At 41.6% G+C, this 12,394-nt stretch overlaps 1 protein-coding gene across 3 annotated transcripts in view; it reads left to right on the top strand.

Moving 5' to 3' along the window:
- Positions 1-12,394, top strand: part of Ica1 (islet cell autoantigen 1) — a 136,922-nt gene that overhangs the window by 86,559 nt on the left and 37,969 nt on the right. For all 3 annotated transcript variants that reach the window (XM_021164674.1, XM_021164673.2, XM_029478827.1), the window contains exons 7-8: positions 9,933-10,058; positions 11,455-11,553. In XM_021164674.1, the coding sequence (XP_021020333.1) occupies positions 9,933-10,058; positions 11,455-11,553 (225 nt within the window). The remainder of the gene's footprint in view (positions 1-9,932; positions 10,059-11,454; positions 11,554-12,394) is intronic.

The following is a 12,394-nucleotide window of genomic DNA, read 5'->3' as shown; positions in this document are numbered from 1 at the left end:
AGGAAGGAAGGAAGGAAGGAAGGAAGGAAGGAAGGAAGGAAGGAAGGAAGGAAGGAAGGAAGGAAGGAAGAAATGGGCATGGGGTTTCTGGGGGCAGCTTAATGAAATGTTCTACAGTTGACTGAGAGATGCTTATTTCAAGTCTGAGAATATAGTGAAAGTCACTAAATTTTACACTTTAAATGGTGACCTATATGGCATGTGGATTATGTCTCAATAAAGCTATTAAAAAAAAAAACCTACCAATGAGAAAATCCCAACAGCATCTAAAATAAAAGGAATATATGCAGCTTGACTGAGTGTGGTTTCTAAGGAGTGAGGTCACTTTAAAGTCAATCAATTTAACCAGCTCTCTGAGGAGACCAAAAGCAGCAAATCAAATAGTTGGTACAACAGAGACAGGAAAATCACTTGATACAATCCAGGTCTGCTCGGGGCAGAAATCCTCAGCAAACAAAGGACAGAGAAATGAATACTCAGTGTGCTGATGATAATGTTAGTTACATCTACCAAAGACGTTTCTTCATATATCTCATGACTGGGATATGTGTTTGCTTCTGTCAGGTTCCACTCAACATTACCATATCAATATGAAAATGTGTTGCCATAGCCCTCAGCCCCCCAAAATGAGCCTTGGGGGTAGGGGGTAAGAAGGCACAGACTCAAAGACTCAGACTCCGGCAGCCAGGTGAGAAGCAGATACTAGTGAGGAACGCCTTTATACCTCTGCCCGTGTCCCCTTGGTTCATAACTGCCTGTCATGTGAAGCTGGCACAGCCATTTGGCTGCCCTGGTCACATGTTCTGTTTTTGTTCGTCTCCGGTTTTCAGACCATTTCCGGGGTTAGTGAATGCAGACACACCGCACGGTGCATGCAAAGGCCATTGTGGGGTGGGGGCAGAGGGGTTCTATTCAGAACATGCTGACTCACTTCTCCTACAAAAATAGTAAAATATAAATAATAGTCATAAATGTGAAAGATGAACATTCTTTGTCTTCACTTTCAAGCAATGTTGTACGAATAGAGATGCTATGGAGATGTTTATAGTCAATTGAAAGGACTTGCAATAAACTTTTTTTTTATATTTTTATTAGGTATTTTCCTCATTTACATTTCCAATACTATCCCAAAAGTCCCCCATACCCTCCCCCCCACTTCCCTACCCATCCACTCCCACTTCTTGGCCCTGGCATTTCCCTGTACTGAGGCATATAAAGTTTGCAAGACCAATGGCCCTCTCTTTCCACTGATGGCCTACTAGGCCATCTTCTGATTCATATGCAGCTAGAGACACGAGCTCCATAGGGTACTGGTTAGTTCATAATGTTGTTCCACCTATAGGGTTGGAGATCCCTTTAGATCCTTGGTTACTTTCTCTAGCTCCTCCATTGGGGGCCCTGTGATCCATCCAATAGCTGACTATGAGCATCCACTTATGTGTTTGCTAGGCCCCGGCTTAGTCTCACAAGAGACAGCTATATCAGGGTCCTTTCAGCAAAATCTTGCTAGTGTATGCAATGGTGTCAGCGTTTGGAGGCTGATTATGGGGTGGATCCCTGGATATGGCAGTCTCTAGATGGTCCATCCTTTTGTCTCAGCACCAAACTTTGTCTCTGTAACTCCTTCCATGGGTGTTTTGTTCCCAATTCTAAGAAGGGGCACAGTGTTCACACTTTTAAAACTAGTAGTTGAATTTAACAGTATCACAAGAAATAAGATAACATTATAATAATCAATTATGTTTCTAGTTATAATTGTCCATGAAAGTTTTAGAAATTGCAATACCATCAAAATTAAAGATCTAGAAAGATGGCTCAGTGGTTAGCAGAACTTACTGTTCCTAAAGAGGACATGGGTACAGTGCCCAGCACACACACAATGACTAACATCCACATATACCCCTAGTTCTGTGTTATCTGGTACCCTCTTCTGGCCTCACCATGGATCTCTGGCTGGCCTGGAACTCATTGTGTAGACCAGGCTGATTTACAGAGTTCCATCTGCCTTCCCTCTGGAATGCTGGGGTTACAGGAATATGCTGCCATCCCTGGCTTCAACAGTTTCTTACAGAGTAATTGCGTGTAGGAGCATGGTGTTTGTGTGGGCCTGCATGCCATGACACATATGCGGAGGTCAAGGACAACCTCACGAAGTCCCTTCTTTCCTTCTAACTCTCTGTGGGTTCCAAGGATTGACCCAAGATCACAAAGTTGTGCACCAAGTACCTTTATCTGCTCATAAGATTTACTGTAGAAATCTTCAAGGTTTGTATAGAAGACCCAGAAATAGCCAAAATAATTGTGAGAAGACTAAAGTCAGGTCTGCCATGTACCTCGACAGTAGAGCACATGGCTAGCATGTCAAACCATAGGTAGAGTCAGTCTCCAGCACACACAGCCCAGCAAAATAAAACATCTTAACTGTAAGACTTAATAGAACCAATAGTCATCACCATGGTGTGGTATTGGTCTAAGGGTGTTCACACCCATAAATAAAAGAGAGGGAGTAGAAAACCCAGACATGAACCTGCATGTATATAACTTAACTGATTTTGCTGTAGACACAAGGTACAGTAGATGCTTGGATCTGTTTTTAAAAATAAAAGATGCTGTAACAGTTAGTTAGTTAGCTGTAACATACAAAATAGACCTGCACCCCAATCTCATACCATAAATAACAAATGAACTTGAAATTGCTATGAATATGACTTTTAAAGAAAATTAAATTTCTCGAAGAGAAAGGATGGGGAAAATGTCTGTTGCCTTGAGCTAGGGAAGGGATTGTTAAGGCACTAAGAGCACAAACCACAAAAGAAAACTTGGTAAATTGGACTTTGTCAAAAGTGAAACCTTTTCATTTCAAAGAACACTATTAAGAAAATGAAAGGCAATTTCAGACTTGAAAATATTTCCAAAGTTATATCTGATAATGATTTGTATTCAGAACATATGAGGAACAATTATTACTTACTAATCAGACAATAAGCCCCATTTTTAAAACTAGGAAAAAGCTCAGAATAGACACATTACTAAAATCATATAAGACATGTAAAAATGAAAAGTCCAGCATCATTAGTCATCAGAGAAACGCAAATTAAAGTCACAGTAACTGACTACCTCCCCACTACAAAAAAATTCAGATTGTAATAATCAGAAATAGAAAGGGATATTTATTATAAACTTGTTGGAGTCTCTCATGAGAATTTCCAGAAAGCAACTGTGATCAACCAAGGTTAGTGCCAGCTGCATCCAGGTAACAGAGCCATCTTGAATTCATTAAGGCAAAGGAGGGAGCTGATCAGGAAACTCTCATTGTCTCCCTGATTCCCAGGTCTTCGTTTGGTCTCTAAAAAATTGTGCATGAGTGTGTGTATGTGTACACATGCTGCCTGTGTGCATGCGTGCATGTATACACACACACACACACAGCATTGAGTGTTGTATATGGGTAACATATATAGCAATGTACTTGAGTGTGCAGGTGTGGACCTTATGTCCATGCATGTAGAAGCCTAAGATATCAGGTGTCTTCCTCCATTTCCCATACCTTGTTGCCTGGAAACTAAGCATCCATCACTGAACTTGAAGCTTTGGCTAAGCTTGACTGCCCTGCCATGCGCAGTCATACTATGCACATACAGCCATGGTTTGGGTACTGGGGACTGAAACTCAGGTCCTCATGATTGCAAAGCAAGCTTTCTTGCCTACTAAGGCATCTCCTTGCTGCCTCCCTTTTCTGTTTTTCTTTGCAGATCAGGTCTCTGCACATAACCCAAACCTCAAATGTCAAGACTCCTGCCTTTAGAGTTTTTGCTGTTAAAAGACAAACTGAGACTAATTTTTCTCTTGTTTCAAGTTCGCAAGTCCTAAGAAAGGGATCTGGTTCCTCAGCTGCCGTCAGCATGGTATATTATGGTGGATTTAACTGGGTTTAAAATGCTGTGATGATCAGTGCTATCATAGTGGACAGAATATAGAAGCACACGAGTTGGGCCGGTGGGCATGCCTGTGAGGGGTTATCTTAGTTATGTTAAGTAATACTGGAAGGCCTGTCTTTAGTTGTGGGATGAACCGTTACTTGACCTGGGATCCTCCATTTTATAGAATGGAGAAAACAATCTGAGAGCCAGTATTTATCCATCTTGTTTCCTGACTATGGATGTGCTGTTACTAGCTGCAACAAGTACCTGCTGTCCCAAGCACCCGCTGCCTTGACCTGTCTGCCATCGACCGTATCTTGAATCAGACGTGAAATGCACTTTATCTTTCTTAATGGCTTTTGTTTCAGTATTTTATAACAGCAACAGGAAAAGAAACTAAGACAGAAATTGCATCCGAGAAGTGGGGTCTTGCTATGTTTAACCTGACCATGCGGTTCTTAGACCTTGAAGTGTTTTATGGCTGGAACAAAAGAGTTTGCAACTTCAGTAAACGGAGCTTAATAGGCTGTTCTGGTGGGAGCTTAAAAGACAAGAATGTGATAGAACCACAAACTTAGAGGGGTTTGGAGGGGAATGGGGACTCTGTCAGGAATTGGGATGGGGACCCTTTGTATGACATTTGGGGCAGGAATTTTGCATTCATCCTGCCTGGGTTGAGAATCTGAGTGAAGTGGAATTTAAGACAATGGATTAATTTGTTTGGAGGATGTGTGGTTAGACTTAAAGTTCCTCAGGAGTTAGGAGCACTGGTTGCAAGGCAGCTGTAACTGTTGAAGAGATCGGCACTGCCAAAGAGAAACCTGGCCTTCTGTACTGGACAACAAGAAAGAGACTTCTGAGGACAAGCTACCCCATCCCCTGATCAAAGGACCCAGCCTGCAAATATGTTCATTTGTCTGAAAGGAGAAAGACTGAGCTGAGAATGGAGTAGTAGTGGGGGAGGGGGGTCTCATCTCCTTTAAAGCAACTGCCTAGGAGAGTGTCCCCCCCGACACACACACACAACACACACATGCTGATAATACCTGGGGAAAGGAGTGTATCCCAAGTTGACTGCAGAACTTAGAATCATTATTTATATGGCACTGGCTTTAAAGGCATAAAATATATGGAAGATTGCAGGCATCGTGTAGAACCACTAAGGCCAGGTAATGTGTGGCAGGGTCAGAGTCCATGCAAGGATGCCCTAAGTGGCCATTGTGTGAAGAAGATGTGAAGGGGGAGCATATGTTGAAATGAAGATTCTAGGATATTGCAGATGCTTGGACCATGGGGCATCTACAGAAGATACCTGTAGGCGCAGACAGGAACTGGAAGGCTGCAGTTTCTTCATACATGTGCTCTCTCCTCAAGGCCTCTTTTATCTCCTGAGTATCTCTTGGATCATTACATTCTCTCCTGTATCCAGAGCATCAGTACACTAGTCTAAAACCACTGCCATCATTCCTTTGACTTTCAATCTATCCGTATCCACCTTCATCCCTCTCCTGCCAATCTGCCCATCAAAACAAGTGATGAAAGTAAGAGTCCTGAAAGTAAGAGTCCTGTCTCCTTCTTGCTTTAAAGCCCCCAAGATTTTTCTACTGTGCCTAGGTCAAAACTAAAATAAAAGTCTGTCCTCCAGGGTAGGTATGATCAGACCTTCTGCTTCATCTCATAGCACCTTTCTCCACATTCTCAGCAGCACAGCTATGCTCGTCCACTATTGATCGGTTCTAGGACATGCCCTATTTCCTCTTTCTTTGGGCCTTTCAAACTCCCCTCTGGCAGCTGGACTACTTTTGACAGATATCCATGCTCAGTCCCTTTAGTGTAGATTGACCACCGTTGACTTCCTCCAAGTCAAATGGTTTGATAAGTCATTGCTGTAAGATGTTTCAGACTTTCTTCTGAACCCCTCCCCTAATCTGTCCTTAGGCATTTGCTAATTTAAAAGAAATTCCCATTCAAAAAAAAAAAAAAACACTTCTCTTTGTGCCTATCACTATCAACACCTGACAGATATGGCACTCAGTAAATATCTGCCTAAAGAATGTGTGTGTGTGTGTGTGTGTGTGTGTGTGTGTGTGTGTGTGTGTCAGAATTACTACCTGAAAAAAAAGTCAGAGTGGATTTTTCTTTTGTTCTTAAAGGAAATTAAACACTTAGGAAACAACAAAGGTATGCTCCAATTCCTTGGCTGTGGAGTAATATGAAGACTTTCTCTCACTGGGTAGCAAGGCTAGTGTGAGTGAAGGATGAATCCCTTTGCCTTTGCCCTGGCTAGTTCAAGTTGAGGGCTAAGAGGTAGAATTTCACAGTAGGAGGAATGAACACAGAGCCATGCCTTATAGTTTTGGCGGTAGAGTCGTGGCTGCTTTCTTGGGTAAATTGAGTTTCTGTGGCCTATGGAAAACAAGACCCAGACTAGACTAATATGCACGATCACTTCCTAAAGATTGGGAAAGAAGAAGCAAAAGGTGGAGCTACAGAAACAAAATGAAGAAATAAACAAAGGGCACATTTATTTGAGTAAAATAATTTTAAAAGAGCCTTGAAAACCACAGGGGCTCCTCAAGATGTTTATGCAATTGAATTGAATTTATATGGGATGGAGAGGAATAATAATAAAAACATTTTCACTCAACTGCATCTGGAAGCATGTGAAATTACCACACAGTGGTGGTCTGTACTCTAGTGTGCCCTTCGAGTTTTGTCCTTGGCTGGGCTGAGTGTGTTCTAGAGAGCAAACCTGGGACACAGACTATGAAACAAACTGTTCAGGATTCCAAATGCCCAACAGGATAGCCTCCTCTTTGTTCGGCATGGAAAGGACACAGCATTTGGGAGCTCAGCAGCGCGTTAAGTGTTTTAATAATCATCATCGATACACAAAGCACATGGCCTCTCAGAACTCACTGGGGCACAATCCACATCTTACCTGTTTCTAAAACTACCCTTCAAAATCCCAACAAAATCATCTAAAAAAAATCAAAATTTGTACCCAAGGGAACACAATCTCATTTGTATCTTGTTAGAAAAATCTAAACTTTCATATAAGTAAGGCAGTCTTTTATATACCTTAGATTTGCGGTGGCATTGGCTCTTCCCAGAAGCCCTCATTGCCTGTTTTCTGACTGTTTACCTCAATAATCTGTTGTTATAATCAGGCCATGAAATAAAACCATCATAGCATTCAAGGGCTTCCAACAATAAGCATCTTTTTATTGCTTACCAGTCTATTGCTAACAGGGTGTTTTCTGGTGTGGTAACTACTTACACAATGGTTGGTATTCAGCTACAAGGCAGGTTCTGTTAATAATGTCTGAGCTCTCCTCCTTAAGTCTCATCATGTCATGTGGCTCACACCCTCCAGCTGGCCAATCTGAAAAGGAGAGAAGGAAGATCGATACAGGCTGACATTCCCTCTTTGAGGTTTCCACTCTTCTTATATCTGATAGCCTCTCATTGGCCAACACCAAGTCATATGGTCAAGCCTGATTTCAGAGATAGGGGAGACTACAAAGTCACAGGACACAGTATAAGAGAATGCAGAAAGGACAGTCCTTGGGACTACATTGACACCACCTCCCAGAGGTAATAATGCCATCACTTTACAGTGACCTCCCTACCCCAGGGCGGTTCATCATCCCTTATCTCTGCTCTCGGTACTCACTCTCACTGTGATGTAATTGCCAGTTTCTCTCAACAACTTAGAAACTTAGCATGCTCATATCATTGTGCACCCTTTCAGAAAAGTTTCCTGACTGTGCATTACATGTGTTAGTACTTTACAGATACCCTCTGCCATATACATAACATAGGACTGGACTCATACGTGCCCTATAGACTTGTATTGAATGATTGCACAAAAGTTCATGCCCCAAACCTGTTCCTTCCCCCTTTCAAAGGAAAACACCGAGGACATAATTTTCAGGCCCTAGTTGAAAAGGCTCTTCTGGGTGAGTATGTTGACCCTTGGCGATCTACAACAAAAATCTCAGCTGCTAAAATTCTCTCCATCTGGATTTCTTCTTCTTTCGCGGCCCCTAGCAGCCCATGGTCTCTTTTCCATTTCCTTTCTCTTCTCAGAGGAAGGCAGAACATTAATGATATTTCAGTCACTTTAAACTTCTTATAGTTAGAGCTCCCAGGGGGTGAATTTTAGTCTGCATTCTGCAACAATGAATAATCAATCTCCAGGGTGTTTGTGCTCACAGTGTGGTCAGGCGGAGGGGAGCTAAGAGCTACCGTCCACTGCTCTCTCCAGCACTGTAGATAAGGGATGGAGAAGAATCCTTAGACAATTTATGTGGGCTATACACGCTACTCTCACATCCTCTATTCTCGTAGGTATTAATTCTATCGGTGTATTAAATGTTTAACCTCATCATTTTCCAGTTGCCTACAATCCCATAGTGAAGCTTATATTTCTGTGTAAAATGCAGTTTTGAGCTTCTTGATTTTCCAGGCAGTAGGGGAAGGTGCTTAAAGGAGCATAGTTGGGTGGTTATTAAGTCAGAGAGCCAGCCCCACCCTAAGTCTGTTCTCTTCTTCCACTATGTGGGGTCCAGGAATTGAACTCATGTCATCAGGCTTGGTAGTATCTGTCCTTATTCACTGAGCCATCTGACCAACCCTCAAAATCACTACGTATAAAGCTATCTTAAAGGCTTTAATTATGGACATTTTTAAATGGCATGGGAAGCATCCCATCAACAAATATGTGTTTAGTATGTGCCTTGTCCCAGGCTGTTCTGCGCTGCCTGGTATATACTGATGAAAAAGCATGGAATACCTCAGCGTTACTTGTAATACTCATCTGCCTAGTTTCTATGATGCAAGAGGGTTTCAAAATAATATTTGAAATTATCCAAGTAGAACACATTATGTGTGTATAGATTTCTATAAGTTAAAAAAAAACTCAATAAAATGTTGTTCTTTCTTTTTCTAAGTGCCTGGCTTTCCCCATCCAAAATATTATAGAGTGGCACCTTGGATTAGAAGAAGGGGAAATTTTGACTTCACTTTTTTAATATATATATATATGTGCATTTGTGAATGGTGTGTGTGTGTGTATTTAGACAGAATCTCATGTAACTGAGGCTGGCCTCAATCTCTCTGTGTAGCCAAAGGTGATCTGAAACTTCTGATCTTTCTGCCATCATCTCCAGATTGCTGGAATCACAGGAATGAGCTACTACAGCCGGCTTCTGGAGTGCTGGGAATGGAATGCTGGGCCTTGCAAATGCTACTCAAGCACTTTGCTGACTCAGCTATGTCCCTAGCCCTCTACATTGGAAAACTCTACTCTCCTACAACATAAGTTATAGAGTTAACTTGTGCAGGACTTTCCTGGCCATCACTGCTTCCCTGAATTACAGTGTGGTTCACGGGTAGTTGGAGTTTTGCTGGTATTCATCACTCAGTAATATAAATTGAAAATTTATCAGTAGGAATGTTTTAGGCCGTGGAAAAATTCTTTGATATAAACCCTCAATTGGCTCCTGAAACAGTAGAATTATGTTAGTAGGGAAAAAAGAACCTTAAGAAAATATAGAAATCAGTAAATAGGATTGTGTCAATGATAGCTTTCCATTTTAGCAAATGTTACACAAGAAAGATGTTAATGCTAGGAAAAGCCAAGTGAAGACTGTGTGGGACTCTGCTCCAGAGACTGGAAAACCCTGGTCCAAAGCATCTTCTTCAGGATGTGTGTGTCTCCAGACTTCACTGTGACCCGCTCATAAGTGCCCAGAGACACAGTTATTAATCTTATTCTGCAAAACATATAATTTATAAAGTAGGTCTGTTACAAAAGTATAATCATCAGAGTCCTTGTCTAAGTCTTTTGGAAGGAAAGAATGGATGTCAGATCTGCTCATTTGTCTGGAACATTTAATGACGTTTTCTTATATAAGGCGGAGAAACCCTTCACTGGTCTTTCCTCACCTGCAAATTTTAACATCATGGAGGTTTGAGTGTCTCAGAGATTTGCTTTCCCTTTCGTAGGTGCAGACACAAGTCCGCCTTGCGAAAAAAAACTTTGACAAGTTGAAGATGGATGTGTGTCAAAAGGTGGATCTTCTTGGAGCAAGCAGATGTAACCTCTTATCTCACATGCTAGCAACATACCAGGTAACAAAGTGGTATCTGACTCCATGAACAAAGACTAGCCAGAGGCTTATTAGACAATGGGAAATTTTAGGTTTGAATCAAAGTATGCCCTGGGCATCACGGATTCTGAATGCACCCTCCTTTCTGCTTTTTAAGGCCCCACAGTTTAATCAACAGCACAGTCAAAACTATGTGCTGTATACATGGTGGAGTTTTCTACTTTCCTGCATTTGTTTTGTGGGTCCTTTCTGCCCTGGGTGCCTTTCTTCGTCTGTGTCTTTCCAGATTCTGATCTAGACCCTCTTAGCACAATACCCTATTAGCACAATACCCTATTAGCATAATCAGGGTGTGATGCTTATTCAAGGCACTTGGTTTCATCTCTCTTAATACTGCTGTCCTTCCTTCAGGGTAGCCCTGGGTCTGTCCTCAGTGCTGTTGACACCAACTGAGTGTGAAATACCAGATGCTGGGAGTTGTTGGGAATGTGCAGATTACTATAACCCAAAGAATTTGAAGTTTAGGAAGAAAACTGGAGGCAGTAAATTTTTACTGAATTTCCCAAACCTCTAGAAAAGGTGTTCTACACAGATAAAAATACTTTTAAGAACGTCAATAAGGGGACCATGGTGGCACGAACCTTTAATCCTAGTACTCAGGAGGCAGACAGAGGTGGATCTCTGAGTTCAAGACTAGTCTGGTCTACAAAACAAGTTCCAGGTCATCCAGGGTCACAGTATGAGACTCTGTGTCTCCACCACTACCACCCTGAAAAAATACTGTCAATGAAATTTTAGAGAAACCAAATCATTATAAAAAGAGATGAATGAATAGCCCTGGGCTTTGGAGAATGGACTGAATGGGGCAAAGATGTCGAGGTGAGGGTCCAGGCAGTGGGTGCAACCTAAGCATTGGGGGAAGTTTAGTTGGATGACGTGACAAGGTCTAAGTAAACCATGGTGTTTTAGTCAGGGTTTCTATTCCTGCACAAACATCATGACCAAGAAACAGTTGGGGAGGAAAGAATTTATTCAGCTTACAATTCCACATTGCTGTTTATCACCAAATGATGTCAGGACTGGAACTCAAGCAGGTCAGGAAGCAGGAGCTGATGCAGAGGCCATGGAGGGATGTTCCTTACTGGCTTGCCTCCCCTGGCTTGCTCAGCCTGCTCTCTTATAGAACCCAAGACTACCAGCCCAGAGNNNCAACTGAAGCTCCTTTCTCTGTGATAACTCCAGCTGTGTCAAGTTGACACAAAACTAGCCAGTACACATGGGAAGAAAGGGAGGTACAGAGATGAGACCAAGTCAGTGTTGAGATGACCTGGGAAGCTGTAGATCACTTCTCCAGGGACCCAGGCCAGAAAGAAGTAGGCATTCAAGACATTGATGGCTTTACCATCTTTCTTTTACAGACCACTCTGCTCCACTTTTGGGAGAAAACTTCTCACACCATGGCAGCCATTCATGAGAGCTTCAAAGGTTATCAACCATATGAATTCACAACGTTAAAGGTATGAAAGCCAGAGACTCACTAGGGAATCTTGTGAAAAGCCAGTTTTGTTTGTATTATAAACCAAACCCACAGCAGTATCATCACTCCCAGACCTCTGTCAGAGAGAACTATGTCTCTGATGCATCCTTTCACTATATATCATGATAATTCCTATTTATCTGACGTTGTTGAAGACAAGCGCACTCAAGAACACGGAACTAATTACTTTTTGTTTAGTTTAGATTAGTTTTGCTTTTCCATTACCTGGGATGGAATTCAGGGCTTTAAAACATGCTAGATAGTCTACCACTGAGTTACATCCCTACTTTTAATTATTAATTCTGAATATGCAGATCTGAGAAGATGTTTCTTTATGAATACACACACACACATATATACATACATATATATACATATATATATACATACATATGTATGTATATATATATGTATATATATATATATATATATGTGTCACTTTATTCTAAAGGCACCTCCAACATAAGATTGGAATTTTCCATGGGGCTATAGTAATATTTTCTAATTGAAAGAGATACAGTAAACTCAAGGATCCTTGACTCTAAAAGGGGGGTTGTATACAGTATCTGATTCGCAGTATTGAAGCTGATTTGGAACTTGTCTGCCCCAATGGCTACCAGAGGTGAATGCACATCAAGATAAGAAAGTGATTGTCATTCCAGAGGGATTTTAAGAATGATCGGAGAGAACAGCGGGTGCCTTGTTTTTGGGGTGTATCTTTTAAGGAAAACTATCAGGCAAGAATAAACCTAGCAAAAATAAGCCTTGAAATTGCTCACTCCTGATTTTTAAGGAAATTTATAGGTCCACATAGGTAGTGA

Source organism: Mus caroli, chromosome 6 (genome assembly GCF_900094665.2).
Source record: "Mus caroli chromosome 6, CAROLI_EIJ_v1.1, whole genome shotgun sequence".
In the NCBI taxonomy this organism is placed as follows: domain Eukaryota; kingdom Metazoa; phylum Chordata; class Mammalia; order Rodentia; family Muridae; genus Mus; species Mus caroli.
This window is presented reverse-complemented; position numbering and strand designations above follow the sequence as displayed.